This window comes from Rhinopithecus roxellana, chromosome 10, assembly GCF_007565055.1.
Source record: "Rhinopithecus roxellana isolate Shanxi Qingling chromosome 10, ASM756505v1, whole genome shotgun sequence".
Taxonomy (NCBI): domain Eukaryota; kingdom Metazoa; phylum Chordata; class Mammalia; order Primates; family Cercopithecidae; genus Rhinopithecus; species Rhinopithecus roxellana.
In genome coordinates, this window is record NC_044558.1 from 44,674,326 (window position 1) to 44,691,662 (window position 17,337).

A 17,337-nucleotide genomic window follows, 5' to 3' on the forward strand; every position below is an offset into this window, starting at 1 on the left:
AGTTTCGTTATATTAAAGGAAAGGAGAACTAATGAATATTTTCATAGAAGTAGAGAATTTCTGTCGTCCCTTCTCCCCACTAAAGGGGAATCTTGAACTATTAGTTTACTACTTGAGGTATAATTCTTAAATTTAAATTACAGCCATATGGCAAATACCCTAAAAAAGTAGTTATTATTTAATTTCTTTATTGTATAATATTAGTGTACTAATTGCAAACATTATTCAAATATTATAGAAGTTTACACGGTAAAAAGGAAAAGTTTCCCTCATTCATTTTGGGCTCTTTTCTTTGTCCTGAGGCTCCTTTCTACCTTGTACTCCTCAAATTTTCCAGATATAAAATAATTTGATAGTTTGGTGTGGATCATTCCAGATTTTTTCCCCTGTACTTTCATAAACATATACAATAGATAAATTTTATTAAATTGGATAATACTGCTCATGCTATTTTTTTTTAACTTGAAACACTTAATATTATGTCTTTCAGTCCCGCCTTAATTTTGCTGTTTGCCCTCGGATCTCTGGGTTTGATTTTTGCATTGACTTTAAACAGACATAAGTATCCCCTTAACCTGTACCTACTTTTTGGATTTGTGAGTACTTTGACTTTCTCTATTCCCTTAACAATTATTCCTGAGTTTTAAATAAATGCATTTACAATACATACATAACAATGGCAGAACAAAATTAATGAGTTTTTTTTAGAGTACTTTAGGAAATTACTTGTAATTTTATAGTCTTTTAAAACCTTTAACAGTTTATTAGTTTCAAAGGTTTTTCTATTAATATTACTATGTAGTGGAAAAAATGCTGAATTGGAATCAGATGACCTGGCTTTGCTGCTATCTGATTATGTGACACTTGGCAAGGCATTTAGCCTTTCTGTGCCTAACTTTCATAAGTAAAATGAGAATATTAAAGTAGATAAATCCCTGTGATACCTTCTACCTCTAATATTCTATTATTTTCTTGGGAAAAAATCATGTTGTGGTTTTAATTTAATAAAATTTAAGTTCTTTATTATTAACTCTTCTGTGTTATTATCTTACCACTCTGGTCTTTTAAGGAACCATTTTGCTCAAATGATGTGCATTAGTAACTTCTTTCAAAATTAGAGTTGGGAGAACCCAACTTTAAGTCATGTGTGTTGAGATATTTGTGAAAATTAAAACCCAAACTACCACTTATGAAAATTCAGTTTAGAATATGACCAGAATAAGGGGATAAGCCTCAAGTTATGTATTTAAAAAATTATTTTGCCTCTTCTCATCCAGTATGACTAGATTCTAACCTAAAAATTTACTTCAAAGCATTCCAAACTAATACTAAGAATACTTGGGTGGGCACAGTGGCTCATGCCTGTAATCCCAGCACTCTGGAAGGCTGAGGTGGGCAGATTGCTGGAGTCCAGGAGTCTGAGACCAGCCTGGACAATGTAGTGAGACCCCATGTCTACAAAAAAATACAAAAATTAGCTGGGCATTATGGTGTACACCTGTAGTCCCAGCTACTCAGGAGACTGAGGTGGGAGGATCACTTGAATGGGGTGGGGGAGGTGGAGGCTGCAGTGAGCTGAGATCATGTGACTGAACTCCAGCCTGGGTGACAGAGTGAGACCCCATCTCAAACAAAGAATACTTGTAGTCAAATAGGAGTGGGAAAAGCTATTGATTAGATTAAAATGCTTTAAACTTAAAAACGTTTGTGAATTCTGATGAGTTTGTGTTAAAATGATAAAGAAAAGCTGATGACTTTGAAAGTTTCAGTAATAGGAAAGATTATTCTTTTAAATCTTAAGCTCTTTTGTTTGCAAGATTGTCAATCCTAACTCAAGTTATCACAAGTAACAAGGAGTTTAAGGATGTAAGAACTTGAGAACCCACTAACCCAAATCCTCTTCAAGAAGATTAACTGGAGAACTGGAGGAAGGTTCCAGAAATGATGATATCATAGGAAATTCAGTGACAAGAGTTTGTGTTCTCCTCTCCCTCATTTTATTACATCTCTTCTCGACCTCAGTTGTCCTTATACATTGTTTTCCCTTTTTCTGTCTTTAATTTTTATATGACCCATTGTTTGCCCCCATAGAGTCATTTAACTTTAGCTCCTACTGCGATTGCTTTAATCTCTGAGTTCAGATTCCTGGGACAGAAAGAATCTGGTCCAGGCGTGGTGGCTCACACCTGTGTGATCCCCACACTTTGGGAGGCCAGGGCAGGTGTATTGCTTGAGTCCAGTAGTTCGAGACCAGCCCGGGCAACATAGTGAGACCTTGTTGCTGCAAAAAATAGAAAAACAAGCCACATGTTATGGCACGTGCTTGTAGTCCCACTACTCGGGAGGCTGAGGCAGGAGGATCACTTAAACCAGGAGGTGGAGGTTGCAGTGTGCTGAGATTGCACCACTGCCCTCCAACCTCAGTGACAGAGTGAGACCCTGTCTTAAAAAGAAAGGGGGGGGGGGGGGCAGGAGGGAGGGAGGAAGAAAGGAGAGAGAAAGAATCTGATTGGTACACTTGGTTGTTGGCACAGGTCACATTGTAGGCTTTTAGTTAGTATATGGGTTGCCAGGCCTTGGGTCAGAGCCAACTCCTGGCCTAGTCAGCTATGTCTCAAGAGAGAGGAAGTATATAAAAAAAGGCCATATAGAATTCCTCTTCACATCTACATGTAGCCTCCTCTCAGAAAGATTGATTTCTATGTGGGAAGAGGGTATGGGTCAACTTTTGCCCAGCAGGGAGAGGTCCCACTAGAAAAGCATCAACCAAATGCTTATAGGCAAGATAGTCACTGATTGTTAAATCTGTTCATCATGCCCATAGCTAAAAATGGTTTAACAAAAAAGTGTGTAAAATACATTTCCTCAAATTACTCAGGGACCTTTAACATTAGGGGTTTTTTTGGTCCTGATCCACTGAGGTAAGAAAGGAGGTGAAGCTTATCTTGCCCTAGTAGGAGTGCGTGTGTGTGTATGCATGCACATAGATAGATAGATAGACAGGCAGGCAGACAGACAGACTGACAGAGAGTCCTTGACTTAGAATCATTCAACTTAAGATTTTTCAGTTTTATGATGGTGTCAAAGCAATATGCAACCACGAAGTTTCAGACTTTAAGCACTGGTGATTCTTTAACCAAAGACACTCTGAGCTACATTTTTGACTTAACGATATTTTCAACTTACAGTGGGGTGTATTGGCATGTAACCCCATTGTAACTCGAGGAGCATGTGTGTATATGTTTTAAAGGGGCATTATCATGTTTTCCTAGGTCTTATCTTTACTCCTATTTATACCATCCTGTTTCCTTCAGATACTTGAATGTGTATGGGATGATTTCTTTCCTAAAATCTTGTCACAAATAGTAAGAATATAGTATAATCATGTTGCCCCCCCCCAAAAAAATTTCTTTTCTTTTCTTTTTTTTTGAGACAAGGTCTCTCTCTGTCACCCAGGCTGGAGTGCAGTGACGCAAACTTGGCTCACTGCAACCTCTGCCTCCTGGGGTTAAGCGATCCTCCCACCTACCAGCCTCCTAAGTAGCTGGGACTACAGGCACATGTCACCATCCTTGGCTAATTTTTTTTGTATTTTTAGTAGAGACGAGGTTTTGCTGTGTCACCCAGGCTGGTCTCAAACTCCTGGACTCAAGCAATCCACCTGCCTCGGCCTCCCACAGTACTGGGATTACAGGTGTGAGCCAGCACGCCCAGCCCAGAAAAAAATTTCTATCATCTTTTGCTACTATTTTGCTGGCACTACTAAAAGCATTAAAACGTAACAGCAGTTCCATTGCCTCCACGTCTATGTACAATTTCTAATACCATTTTTGCTTGGGTGCTGATAGTTTCTTGATATCAGGTAGAGTGGATGCTTCTACCAGGAGTATGATTATATAGCCACTGCCTTTATTTCTAGCTTTGCCTTTGTAATATGGTCTATCAGATGGTTGATAAAATCTATCTAGAGTAAGGATATAAGACAAAATAAAGATACTGTAATTAAAGGAAAACAGAGGCTAGAGGACAAAGCTCGGAATCCCCAAGTCTTGTATTTAGGATATTAGTTCAGCTACTTCTGACATGGCTTAAACAGTGACAAAATAACAATGGCTTAAACAAGATAGTTTATTTCTCTTCATGTAAAAGTTTGAATGACAATTTAGTGAAGGTGACAAGGGCCCATGCTTCTGCTACGGTCCAGGCATTCCTAGAGTGGTATAAGACAGATCACATGGTATAAGATAGATCACTCCTATAGCCACAAAGTATCCAGTTATTAATACAAGCAAATGAGAAGAGGAAGGGGAGAGCAAGTCTTTCTTTGTTTTTAGAGCACAATCCAGAAGTTGTATACCTATCTTAGTCACATTAAATTGGCTAGAGTATCCTTATGTAGTTAGACCTAGCTGCAAAGGAGACTGAAAAAATGCAGTTTAATCTGAACAGCCATGTGTCCAGGTAAAAATTCTGTTATTAGGGAAGAAAGAATGAATATTGGGACACACTTTCAAGACTCCCACACCAAAGTATTACCTAAATATTTTATTCTTCCTATGTTTGTGTGAGGTATTGAGGTTTTATAAATGTGCACATAATTTGCAATTGTATTTTTATTTATATTACACAGTAAGAAAAATAGAATGTTCTATATTTACAGTCTTCCTTTTACAAATATGCAATTAGAGCGTACAGAGTCATAGTATCACAATTAGAATGTAAATGTTCTCACTCAATATATTAAGGTCTCATTTTCATTATGGTGAATTTACTAACTGTCCCATATACTTCACAGGGCTGCTTTGAAGCTAAAATGAGATCATTCATATGGGATCACATTAAGCTGCTAGAAATTAGAAAATGTACATGAGATAGTATACCTTTTACTGTCATTAATTTAAATTTCTTTTCATTAGACGCTGTTGGAAGCTCTGACTGTGGCAGTTGTTGGTAAGCTGTAATTGCATTTCTATATGTTATAATAACTTTTTAGTGTAGATAAATCTTTCAGGTAAAAAGTTATTTGGGGCTAAAGTTTAACATGGAATATCGTATTTCGGAAATATAGTGTAGGATGAAGAATTCCTAAAGCATAAGCAAAAGTCAGATATTTATCCTTTACATATTTCAGCTGAGCTTAGAAGAAGTGGAAAAGAAAAATAAAAGGAATGGAGAACAGTATTTCATTTGTTTACCCATTTAGAAAAATAAGACAACTATAGCTAATTTTTTCCATAATTTAAAGCTATCCTCAAGTAACTGAGAACATGTGTTTTGAGCCACATACTTTGATCATATATATGAGGCTTAACTCCTTTAACTGGCCTGTGCCGAACTGGGCTTTAACATTATATCCTCATATTTTATCAAGTGGCACTATAAGAAACAGTGGTAATTTCTGCTCTGTATTTCATGTTAAATATGTGTTTGAAGGCCGTGTCTGTTATAATTACTTGATGTACCCTATATAATGCCTCAAGGAAAAAATTTCAATAAATTAAGAGTAGAAATTCTGATTGTCTCAAAATGGTTAACCTTGAGTACCAAAAAGGTCAGAGTTAATTATTACTCTCCATAACAGCAAGTTGTTTATCCTTATAGTTAATGTATTTAACTCTTCCTATTTTGTCATTAGTTTTTTAACCTTTCTATGCCAGTTTTGTTTAATCTATATGTTTCTGTAATCTCTTGTTAAAAGAATCTATATAAATAGTAATAAATAATAAATAGGATTGAAGCTTCTTAACATAGAAAGAAAGTATTCAAATCCATCTCTCCCTTCTCCAGCCCCTATTATGTATAAAGAATGTAGGAGAGAGATTCATTTCAGGATTATTGGAACTGGGGGTAGAAAAACATAGATGAGGTAATCTGAGAACATTATTTTCCTCAGTAATTGCAGTATCTTGTCAACCCAATCATATACTTAAGTTACTGACAAGAAGCAAAATGGATTTCATGTCTTGTCTTTTCCATGTTCACCTTCCTAATCTTGTAATGGCATAAACAGAGAAATTCCAATCGTGTAGCATTTAAGGATGGAAAGAACATGAGTAATTACTCTCTGAAAATTAAAAATTACTTAAATGGCTTTGGGTTCAAAGCAGTTAACCTTTAATAGGTTATAACTGCAATTTATTAAAATGTTAAGGAGCTTTATTACAATAGCCATAATTGACTGGATGGTTATTCTAAAATTACAGAAAGGAATTTGGCATATATTCAGTAAACCCCAAAATCATGTACTCCAAGATAATACACATTTGGATATGCAGTTAGTGGTTGGTTTCTGTCCTCTACAGGGTAAGTGAATGGTAAGCAACCCTAGCCAGCCCCAGTATTTTTCTTTCCCAGTTTCCTTGATTTGGGCTGATAAACCAAGTATAACTAACCAGATGATTGCTGGAATTGCTGCTACTGTCCAGGAATTCCCAGCCAGGCAGGAGACCCAGAATCATCCCTATTGATACTTAAACCATAATGGACAATCACCACAGATGGTGGTAAACTGCGACTGAGACAGAGATGGGTGAGAATCACTCTGCCATACCCCTAAAACTCCAAACTGGCTACAGGCATAATAGCTCTCCAGTCATTTCATTAACTTGGTAACAATGTGACTTCCAATTTTGTGTGAATGAATTTTTTGGAGACTGTTAATTGCATTATGGGTGTGGTTTCACTGTACCTTGCAGTCAAGGATGGATAAGAAATCTTTTCTAATTGTTTTTATTAGCATAAAGTACATGATAAAATGAAGCATTTCTGTAAAATGCCAGAAAAAGCTGTTTTGTATTGAGCATTTTTATATGCATGTTAATCAGTGTTTTAATTTTACAGTTACTTTCTATGATGTATATATTATTCTGCAAGCTTTCATACTGACTACTACAGTATTTTTTGGTTTGACTGTGTATACTCTACAATCTAAGAGGGATTTCAGCAAATTTGGAGCTGGGTAAGTTGTATATATTCTTGGATATAATAGATAAATATCTTTAATTATTATAGGTGGTTTTGAGGAATGTGCTACACTGTTATCTTTGGGTACTGTCTTTTAAAATGGAGGGTAATAAGAGATCATCTCTTTGAGTACTAGGGCCAGGCCCTACTCCCAGAACATACACAGAAATGGAAAGTTGCTTTGACTTATTTGCTTCTCTCCTATAGTGAAAGGGAAGTGAATTAAAAAAACAAAATCAGCTTTCCAGAGAGTTTAAGCTTGTTTGCTTTATTAACATTATGGAATTTACTGAAATTAATTCGGTCTTTGTCTTAGCATAAATGTTACCAAGACCATCCACGTCTTTGTGGAAAAAGCACTGTAATTAGTACAGGTATTGAAAGGGTCTGCATGAACTTTAAAACCTTTTGATCCATCTAGATTAACCTGTATCCTTCCTCAAATATACGGAATGATCCTTTTTATATGCGGATTATGGTACTGCATTGCCCTCACCTGGTAGGAATGCATAGACTCTTTTCTAAGCTCACAGTGGCTTCCTGTTGGCACATAGTCACCCAACCATTTTCTTTCTCCTGTTACAACACTATTTACAAAAGTCTGCTCTTGCTAAACTTTCTTTCCTCCCCCACCCCTTTTATTCTGGTAATCCAGAACACCAGAAGTCTCTATTGAGATAAAATATAGTTGGTCAGCCAACACTGACAATTGCACAAGCTGCTTAAATAGTTTTATTGGAGTGGAGTTTGATTTAGGGAGAGGTAACATTTTTTATTTTCCTTCTTTGAAAGGATGTTTCATATGTATTTGTGTGGCATATATCATGAAAGATTTGTTCTACTTCCTCTTCCCAACCCAGTCTCTAACTGTTCCCTCCCTTTCATTCAATCCAGTATCATCTCTCTAAATCCTTTTCTGGTAAACCTGCCTTATATTTCAGCCTCTTCATAATAAATTTACATTGATTGATAAAAATGACATTACAATTATCATATATAGATCTGAGACCAGATATTTCTGAAGTGCATCTGTCTGTGTCTGTTGTTTCTGATAATTCTTATGATACTTTCTTTCTTTGTGTGTTCAGTTATTTTTGACTATATAATTGTCCTTGAAAAATTATTTGTTGAATTTCTTTGAGGCCTTGGTTAAAGGTGCATTTTTCCATACAGTATTTGGGTTTTCACCTGGCATCTGGGAAAACTATTGGATTGGGTCCACTTGAAACTAAATTCATGGCTTATGATGGTTTCCCAACCACACAGGTGTTATTCAGTTAGACTACAAATCAGCAAAGGGATAGCTTGTGGTGACAATTTCCCAGGGATGGTTCTTCTCTGCCCCCACCCCCCAATTTACCCCTGCTTAGTGCATTGATGACTTTTCTTGTAGTTGGGCAAATTCAGCTACAGTACTGTGATTACTTCTTTGGGTTTCCACTTTTACCTGGATTTTGACTTGATAATTCCATTCTACCTTGACAGTTATTTGATATTTTTAAGAAGGTATTCTTTGTTTTCTCTTTTATGCATCATTTTAGTAGTTTTTGGGGGTGGGACAGGGGCAGTAATTAGTCTGAAAAGTTCTTGTTTGCTTAATACTGGAAACAGAACCCTTTCAAAATTGCCTCTTACCTATATTACTACAACCAGCTTCTCTATTCTCTAGTCTTACCAGTTTCCAGCCTCTTTTCCACCAAGCAGCTGGGTGATAGGAAAATGGAAACTTGATCACAGTATACCTATTTAAAACTTTAACACTTCACTACTGCTCTTGTATACAGCCCTGTTCTCCATTGAATCACATCTACTGCTATCAGTTACTGGATACTGCCATGTAATGACTCTCTAGCAAAATCCTAATAATAATTATACTTTGGTCAGTATGCCATAGGTTCAGCTACTTAAGAGTAGCACTTTATTGCATTTTAAGTAAAACTTAATGGCACTACTTACTGTGACGCCTCAAAGCCAAAGTGGTTGTGGAAGCTAAGTGCCAAAATGGATATAAAGACTTAGGGAAAAGATTTTCTGTGAAAATATGTTCTTCGAAAAGTTTATAGGCTGTTCCTTCTGACCTGTTTACGGGACACAGTAGGAACTGAAGAAATGTGTTAAATGTATGGATGTATGGTAGTATCAAGCTATGGTGGCAGTGCTTCATAGATTGACTTAAAGCAGTGATGTTTTTACACCATCATTTTCCTGTGGTAATTCTGCCACAAAAGGAATTAAATCTCAGAACTATATGTGATAACGATGGCAACTGGTCATTGGTGTGCTAGACTTGCCTTGTGCCAGCTTGTAAGAGGCATCTTGCAAGTCAGTTGTTAAACTGCTGGAAGCTTAAAATAGGCCATGAAAGATGTATGTACACCACAGAAATTAAGAAGCACTACAAATCAGGGCCCATTTTCTTTCCTAGAAAGTAAGTTTGGCCGGGCGCGGTGGCTCAAGCCTGTAATCCCAGCACTTTGGGAGGCCGAGACGGGCGGATCACGAGGTCAGGAGATCAAGACCATCCTGGCTAACACGGTGAAACCCCGTCTCTACTAAAAATACAAAAAACTAGCCGGGCGACCTGGCGGGCGCCTGTAGTCCCAGCTACTCGGGAGGCTGAGGCAGGAGAATGGCGTGAACCCGGGAGGCGGAGCTTGCAGTGAGCTGAGATCCGGCCACTGCACTCCAGCCTGGGCGACAGAGCGAGACTCCGTCTCAAAAAAAAAAAAAAAAAAAAAAAAAAAGAAAGTAAGTTTACTGGCACATCACTGTTTGTAAGTTATTTTTATTCTGTGCTTCTTGTTGAGAGGGAAGAGGGTAGGATTCGTCAGTCCTCTAGATGGAGTTGTTAGAATAGCAACATCAGCACTATATCCATGGCATATCTTATCTATATTCTCAGAAAATTTGTTCTCTCTGATGTTTAAATATTTAATGAGATGTGAGTCAAAGTAGAATGAAGTAACAACTTAGGCAGAATATTTGTAGGACATGACTTTCAAATCTTTACCTGTTACAGTATCTACAGAGAATGCTGTCATAAACTGACAAGTCTTAGGCTGAATCTCTTACCAGAAACTTAATGGAGCCTGTGACCCTAAATAACCCTTTTAGTGTGTGTACATTTAGGTCGCTGGGTGGGGCATGCTGCTTAACCAGGGAGCCTAAGTGTGTCAGATTTCAACTTGGATGTTGTAGTGGAGAAAATAGATCTGTTTTAATAGCATTGTCAGTAGTGTCTGATCAGGCTTAAATGTAGGATCTTGTCCAGTTAGTGAATAAGAGTAAATTAATGTCCAAAGACCCCTATCCTAATGTCTTAGTAGAAGCCTACAAGAATGGGAGAGGATTTTTCATGGGTCTCTTGTGTTTCTGAATATCTTGGGAATGATGTGCTGACTGCCCTTTGTTCCAGACAATCTTTTCAAGGGTTTTCTTGTTCCAATAGTGAACAGCCTAGGAATATGGTGCTCGCTAGAGCAGAGGGCAAGCATGTTTACTTTCCATTATAAAAAAGACTTGCTTCCCTAAATTCAAGGCTCCTGTCTTGTAACACAACCCACTGTGTGTGTAGGTGTCATGTGGCCCTCTTAGCATCGCCTGGGCCCTGTCATTAAAATGATGATACTGTTATTACTGTAAACTGTCCTTTATCTCAGACCTAGGAGCTTGATGCATCCATGAAACTGTGCCAGGCTAACTTGTTAGCCTGCAAGTAGGGTAGTATCTTGGATGCTTCAAGTTCTTAATATCACCTTCCCCATGCCCCGTGGTACAGGAGCTTTGGAGTTTCCCTAGGGTTTAAGAATGAAAAAGCAAATCCTAAGTCCCTTTCAGTCCTGAAGGATCTATATTGTGAGGCAGCATGATACCTGATTCTCACTTAGGTATGCCAGATGTATCTTGAGAAATTTTAGGGCCATTTCAGAGAGACAGCTGAGGACTAGATTCTCATCATGCCTTCAGTTCACCAAATAGCATTACAATAAATAACTCTGTTATTGTGAGAGAACTTATTTTGTATGAGTTCAGTCCTTTTGCATTTATTATTATTATTATTATTATTTTTTTTTTTTTTTGAGACGGAGTCTCGCTCTGTCACCCAAGCTGGAGTGCTGTGGCCGGATCTCAGCTCACTGCAAGCTCCGCCTCCCGGGTTTACGCCAACTCCTGCCTCAGCCTCCCAAGTAGCTGGGACTACAGGCGCCGCCACCTCGCCCGGCTAGTTTTTTGTAGTTTTTTTTTTAGTAGAGACGGGGTTTCACCGTGTTAGCCAGGATGGTCTCAATCTCCTGACCTCGTGATCCGCCCATCTCGGCCTCCCAAAATGCTGGGATTACAGGCTTGAGCCACCGCGCCCGGCCTATTATTATTATTTTTTTAATGGTATCTTGGTAAATGTTCTTTGTGCACTAGACAAGAATGTGTGTTTTGCTGCTGCTGCTGTGGGATGATTTGATAAATGTCAATTAGGTAAAGTTGGTTAATAATGTTAAGTCTTCTATTTGTTTACTAATTTTCTGCCTACTTTTATCAATTAATGTGAGAGGGGTATTGAAATTTCCAATGACAAGTAAGGATTGGTCTTTTTCTCACGTAAATTCTATAATTTTGCATCATATTATTTACATTTAGGATTGTTACGCACTCTTGGTGAACTGACCCCTTTATCATTATGAAGTGACTTTCTTTAGGTCTAGTAATATCATTGCCCTAAAGTCTACTTTGTTATTAATATAGCAACCCCAGCTTTCTTCTTAATTTGTGTTAGCATGTTAGCATCATATATCTTTTTCTATCCTGTTATTTTTAATGTATTTGTGTCTTTGTATTTAAAAGGTTTTTTTTTTTGAAGTCATAGTTGGATCTTGGTTTTTAAAAATCCAATCTGACCATCTCTGCTTTTGGTTAGTGTATTAGTCCATTTACATTTATTGTGATTATTAAGGTGGTTGTGTTTATCTTCTTTATTGGCTTATTAGCTATAGTTCTTTTAATTAGAGGTTGCTTTAGGTTTTATAATATATGACTTTAAATTATTATTCTATCCTCAAATAATATACCATTTCATGTATACTTGTATCTCCTTTTCCCTACCTTTGTGCCATTGTTGCCATAACTTTTAGTTCTACATGTTATAAACGCCATAATATATTATTATTTTTGCACTAAAAAATATATTCTTTTAAAGGGATTTTAAAAATAGAAGTCCTTTTATGTTCACCAATGTGTTTGCCATTTCTACTCTTCTTCATCTCTTCATGTATCTAAATTTCCACCTAATATCATTAGACTAAGAGACTTCTTTTTAAAATTTCTTATCGTCTGTTGGTCATCTTTTGTGTCTGAAGAAAACCTTTGTCTTTATTTTTGAAAGTTATTTTTGCTGGGTATAAGATTCTAGGTTTTGGGTTTTTTTTTTTTCTTCCTTTCAGTATTTTAAAGATGTCATTCCACTGTCCTCTGACTTATATAGTTTCTGACAAGAAGTCTACCATCTTTCTTATATTTATTCTTCTGTATATGTTTCCCCCACACATACATAGCTACTTTTACCATTTTTTCTTTATCACTGGTTTGCAGTAATTTGATTACAATATTCTTTGGTGTGGTTCCCTCCCCCTCCACTTTTCTTTTGTTTCTTGGATCTGACAATGTAAAGTTTTCATCAAATTTGGAAAAACAAAATTGTTTAAGAGATGGGGTCTTGCTGTTGCCTAGGCTGGATTTGAACTCCTGGGCTCAAGTGATCCCTCAAGTGTGTAGCTGGTATTACAGGCACACACCACTGTGCCCAGCTCAAATCTGGGAAATTTTTGGCAGTTATTTCTTCAAACATTTATCTGTCTCCCCTTCTTTCTCCTTTGCTTGAGATTCCAGTTACATCTATGCTAGACTTCTTGATGTTGTCCCCTAATTCACTGTTTTCCTGTTTTGTTTTTTTTTTCTTTTTCTCTCTGTGATTCATTTTGGTTAGTTTCTAGTGCTGTTTTCAAATTTAGTAATCTTCTTCAATGTCTAATCTGCTGTGAATTCCAATCAGAGTATTTTTATTTCATATATTGTATTTTTAATCAGTTAAAGTTCAGTTCAATTTGTGTCTTTTGAAAAATATAGTATCTTCCATTTCTCTCCTCCTCATGATCATTCTTTCCTCGATCTCCTTGAACGAGGGAGTATATTTTTTAATGTCATTGTCTATTCATTCTATCATTGTGTCATTTCTGGATTTGTTTCTATTGATTTTCTCCTTGTTATAGGTCATATTTCCTTCTTTTACATGCCTTTATAATTTTTTATTGGATGTTGGTCACTATAAATTTTACATGGTTGGGTGCTGAATTTTGTTGTATTAACTTTAAATATATTTGGCTTTGTTTTCCTAGGACTAGGATGCAGTTAAGTTCCTTGGAAAGTAAACCTTTTGAGGCTCTGTTAGGGAGGTCCAGAACAGCTTTTAGCTTAGGGGTTTATTTGGCCCTAAGGGTACTGCTGAGACAGTACCCTTCAGCATACTACTCAGTGCATGTCTTAAGAGGTCTTTCTACTCTGGCTGGTGTGAATGCAAACTGTTCCCAGTCCTGTGTGAACTATGAGGACTATTCTCCCTGCTTCTCTATGGTGGTTCTTTCTCCAGCCTTGGTTACCTCCTCACATGCATGTTTTAATCAGAACGTAGCTATAGACTCTAGGGAAACCCTGTGCATACACCAGAGTGCTCACTTTCGGTGGATAGTTCTCTTCTTTCTGGTATTCTGCCCTGCAAATTCTAGCTATCTTGGCTTCCCTGACCTCTGAATTCTTGTCTACTCAACTCAAGGAGACCACAAGTGTCTATATGGGTTCTTATCCCTACACAGTGGCCTGGAAACCCTCTGTAGCTGGGGCAAATACAGACTTCACTTTCTTTATATCCTTTATCTCAGGAATCCCTGTCCTGTGCTGTTTGCTGTCCAGTGTCCAAGAACTGTTATTCCATATATTTTGTCTGGTTTTATTTAAGGAAGTAGGATAAATTTGGTCTCTGTAATTCCGTGTGACCTGAAGCAGCTGATATGTCCCATATTTTATAACAAACGACTGACTTCTTAGATGTCCTTTCTCATATATTTTATACTCTATATATAAATTGAATTGTAACTCATAAAATTATAGCAGTGTCAGATGTGTCCATCAATTAAGTTCTATAATACATAAGAATAAAATGGAAAGTACCCTTCAATAGATAGACATGTTCACAGAATAAGTTATTACTTGGTTTAAAAGTGTAATCATATTTCATTTGTTTATATATTTTCTAAAACTTTTTGTAGATCTCTGAATTAAAATACTTGTAATGATATTTCTGCTTTTATCTATATTTTATGTTCCAAAACTTCACAAATTATACTGTTAACTAGGTTTGTATACCATAAAGACAAATGTTGAATAAGTAGCTGTTCATTCAATTTCTTTTAAAAAAAGATCCAAAATGGGCATTATATTCATTGTATGTTTACAAATTCTTACATTTTAGTTATTCTTCGGCAAAAAATCCAGATAGATATGGTTTTTTCAGAAAGTGTTGAATGGGTTTACAAAGTTTTTTGTAAGGAACAATATTGTAAATTACTAAAATTGCATTTTTATAGGCTCTTTGCTCTTTTGTGGATAGTGTGCCTGTCAGGATTCTTGAAGGTAAGTTATGTTATAATGGTTAACTTGAAATACAATTCTGGCTTTGTCAATATAAATAACCTCAAAAAGCTGTAAGAGATACTTTTATGATAGGACACTTAGTTATAATTATCCAGAACATTTGTATAGAAAATGATTATAGAATTATCCCTTTAGAAAATCAGGGTCTTGTGTTGGTCCTTATTATTGACTGAAAGAAAGATGAATGAATAAATGAATTAAATTACATAGAAAGAGGCCCTTGCTTACAACTGCCAAGTTCCAGTGGCACATTTAATTGTGAAAAAAGAAATATATTTTTAAATAATTTACATTTGGAATGCTATTTTTCAAAGTGGGTAATTTAGTTTAATGGAATATATCCCCTCATTCATCCTTCCATCCAACAGAGGCAAGTTTGGACCTGCCTTGCCTTTTTCTGCTTTTAACATTTGTATTCAAAGTTGTGCACCATTGTCAAATGTGTAATGTAGCAGTAAATCATTAGAGGAAGTAAGTTAAGTCCTGTTAATACTGTTCTCAAATATCAACATATTTCTTTAATCTCTTCCCTATAGTTATTTTTTTATAACGAGACAATGGAGTTGGTCTTAGCTGCTGCAGGAGCCTTTCTTTTCTGTGGATTCATCATCTATGACACACACTCACTGATGCATAAACTGTCACCCGAAGAGTACGTATTAGCTGCCATCAGCCTCTACTTGGATATCATCAATCTATTTCTGCACCTGTTACGGTTTCTGGAAGCAGTTAATAAAAAGTAATTAAAAGTATCTTAGCTCAACTGAAGAACAACAACAAAAAAATTAATGAGAAAAAAAGGATTAAAAAAGTAATCGGAAGCAGTATATAGAAACTGTTTCATTAAGTAATAAAGTTTGAAACAATGTTTAAATACTGTTACAATCTTTATTTGTATTATATGTAATTTTGAGAGCTTTAAAATCTTACTGTTCTTTATGATACCTCATTTCTAAATCCTTGATTTAGGATCTCAGTTAAGAGCTATCAAAAATTCTATTAAAAATGCTTTTCTGGCTGAGCACAGTGGCTCACGCCTGTAATCCCACCACTTTGTGAGACCAAGGCAGGTGGATCATGAGGTCAAGAGGTCAAGACCATCCTGGACAACATGGTGAAACCCCATCTCTACTAAAAATACAAAAATTAGCTGGGTGTGGCGGCACGTGCCTGTAGTCCCAGCTACTCAAGAGGCTGAGGCCGGAGAATCCCTTGAACCTCGGAGGTGGAGGTTGCATTGAGCCAAGATCATGCCACTGCACTCCAGCCTGGCGACAAAGTGAGACTCGGTCTCAAAAAAAAAAAAAAAAAAAGTTTTTCTTCCTAAATTAGCCATGCATAGCTGTTTGTTTGCAATTCAAAAGTAATTTTATGAGTATATAAGAATATCAGTTTAACTTTATAACTTTTCACTAGTATATCTAGTGATTTTATCTAAATTTTCCCTGAATTATTAAGTAATATTGATTTGGCTTTGATTCTAGAGTAGTAGAGTCTTTACCATTGTAAACTGTAAATCTCTTTTTGCTTGGCGATTTTTATCTAATTTAAAAGGAAAAAATATAAAAGATAAATTCCACAGAGAATTATTCAGTATTATATTAAAATTGTATTAAAATGTTAATGACTTTTTAAATTGTAGTAAAATTAAAAGTCTGCCTGAAAGTCAGATATTATGACAAAATTTGACATTAATTGTTTTTTAAAGTATAGATTTCATTTGAAATTACACAATGCTAATGTGGTTAGAGGACACCAAAGATACTGGGTCATCAGCCATTGAGTATATCTATTTCAAAATAAAAATATTTGGGAAATATTGTCTTATGGTTTCATTTGTGTTGGTCCACACAGCGTGTCAGGTCCGTGTACCAGTAACCAATGAAAGTTTGTCAAATTCCATCACTGTACTATTTTGTTAGGCTGCCATAACAAAGTACTACAGCTTGGGTGGCTTCAACAAGAAATTTATTTTCCCACAGTTCTGGAGGCTAAAAGTCCAAGATCAAGGTGTTAGAAGGCTTGGTTTCCTTTGAGGCCTTTCTCTTTGATTTGTAGATGACCATCTTCTCCTTGTGTCTTTAAATGGCCTTCCCTCTGTACTTGTCTGTGCCCAAATTTCTTATGAGGATACCAGTCATACTGGATTAGGACCCACACTGAGGACCACATTTTTCCTTAATTATCTCTTTAAAAACCTATCTCCAAATACAGTCACGTTCTGAAGTGCTGGGATTAGGATTTCTTCATGTGAATTTTGGGGGGACTACAACTCAGCCCATAACACCCCCTAAGTATTTCCCAGCTATTAAGTTGAAATAAACTTGTAGTATCAATTTAACCTTGCATGATTTGTAGATGTAAATTTGACTTTATTACCATTAACTGTTGAATTATCAAGTGCATGATGCAGTGCAATCAAGTTTAACATAGCGTGGTGGGTAAAAGCATCTAGATTAGAATCCTTGCAATCCAACCAGAAGCTTAAGTGACATTTGGCAAATTATTTATCCTTCCTTAGGTCTTTTGCCTCATCGTCATAATGGGAATAATAATAATGTCTAGCTTATTGGGCTGTTACAAGGATTAAATGAGATAGATATATAAACTAAACTAAATGCTTAATTAATGTCAGCTGATCGTATTAATACTATTTTCAGTTCAAAGGTGGAATGG

The 17,337-nt window shown here is 36.3% G+C and overlaps 1 protein-coding gene across 1 annotated transcript in view; it reads left to right on the plus strand.

Moving 5' to 3' along the window:
• Positions 1–16,478, plus strand: part of TMBIM4 (transmembrane BAX inhibitor motif containing 4) — a 32,627-nt gene extending 16,149 nt beyond the window's left edge. The window contains exons 3-7 of the mRNA XM_010379998.2: positions 491–596; positions 4,917–4,950; positions 6,841–6,958; positions 14,595–14,640; positions 15,198–16,478. Of these exons, the coding sequence (XP_010378300.1) occupies positions 491–596; positions 4,917–4,950; positions 6,841–6,958; positions 14,595–14,640; positions 15,198–15,404 (511 nt within the window). The 3' untranslated portion in view covers positions 15,405–16,478. The remainder of the gene's footprint in view (positions 1–490; positions 597–4,916; positions 4,951–6,840; positions 6,959–14,594; positions 14,641–15,197) is intronic.
• Positions 16,479–17,337: the final 859 nt, after the last annotated feature.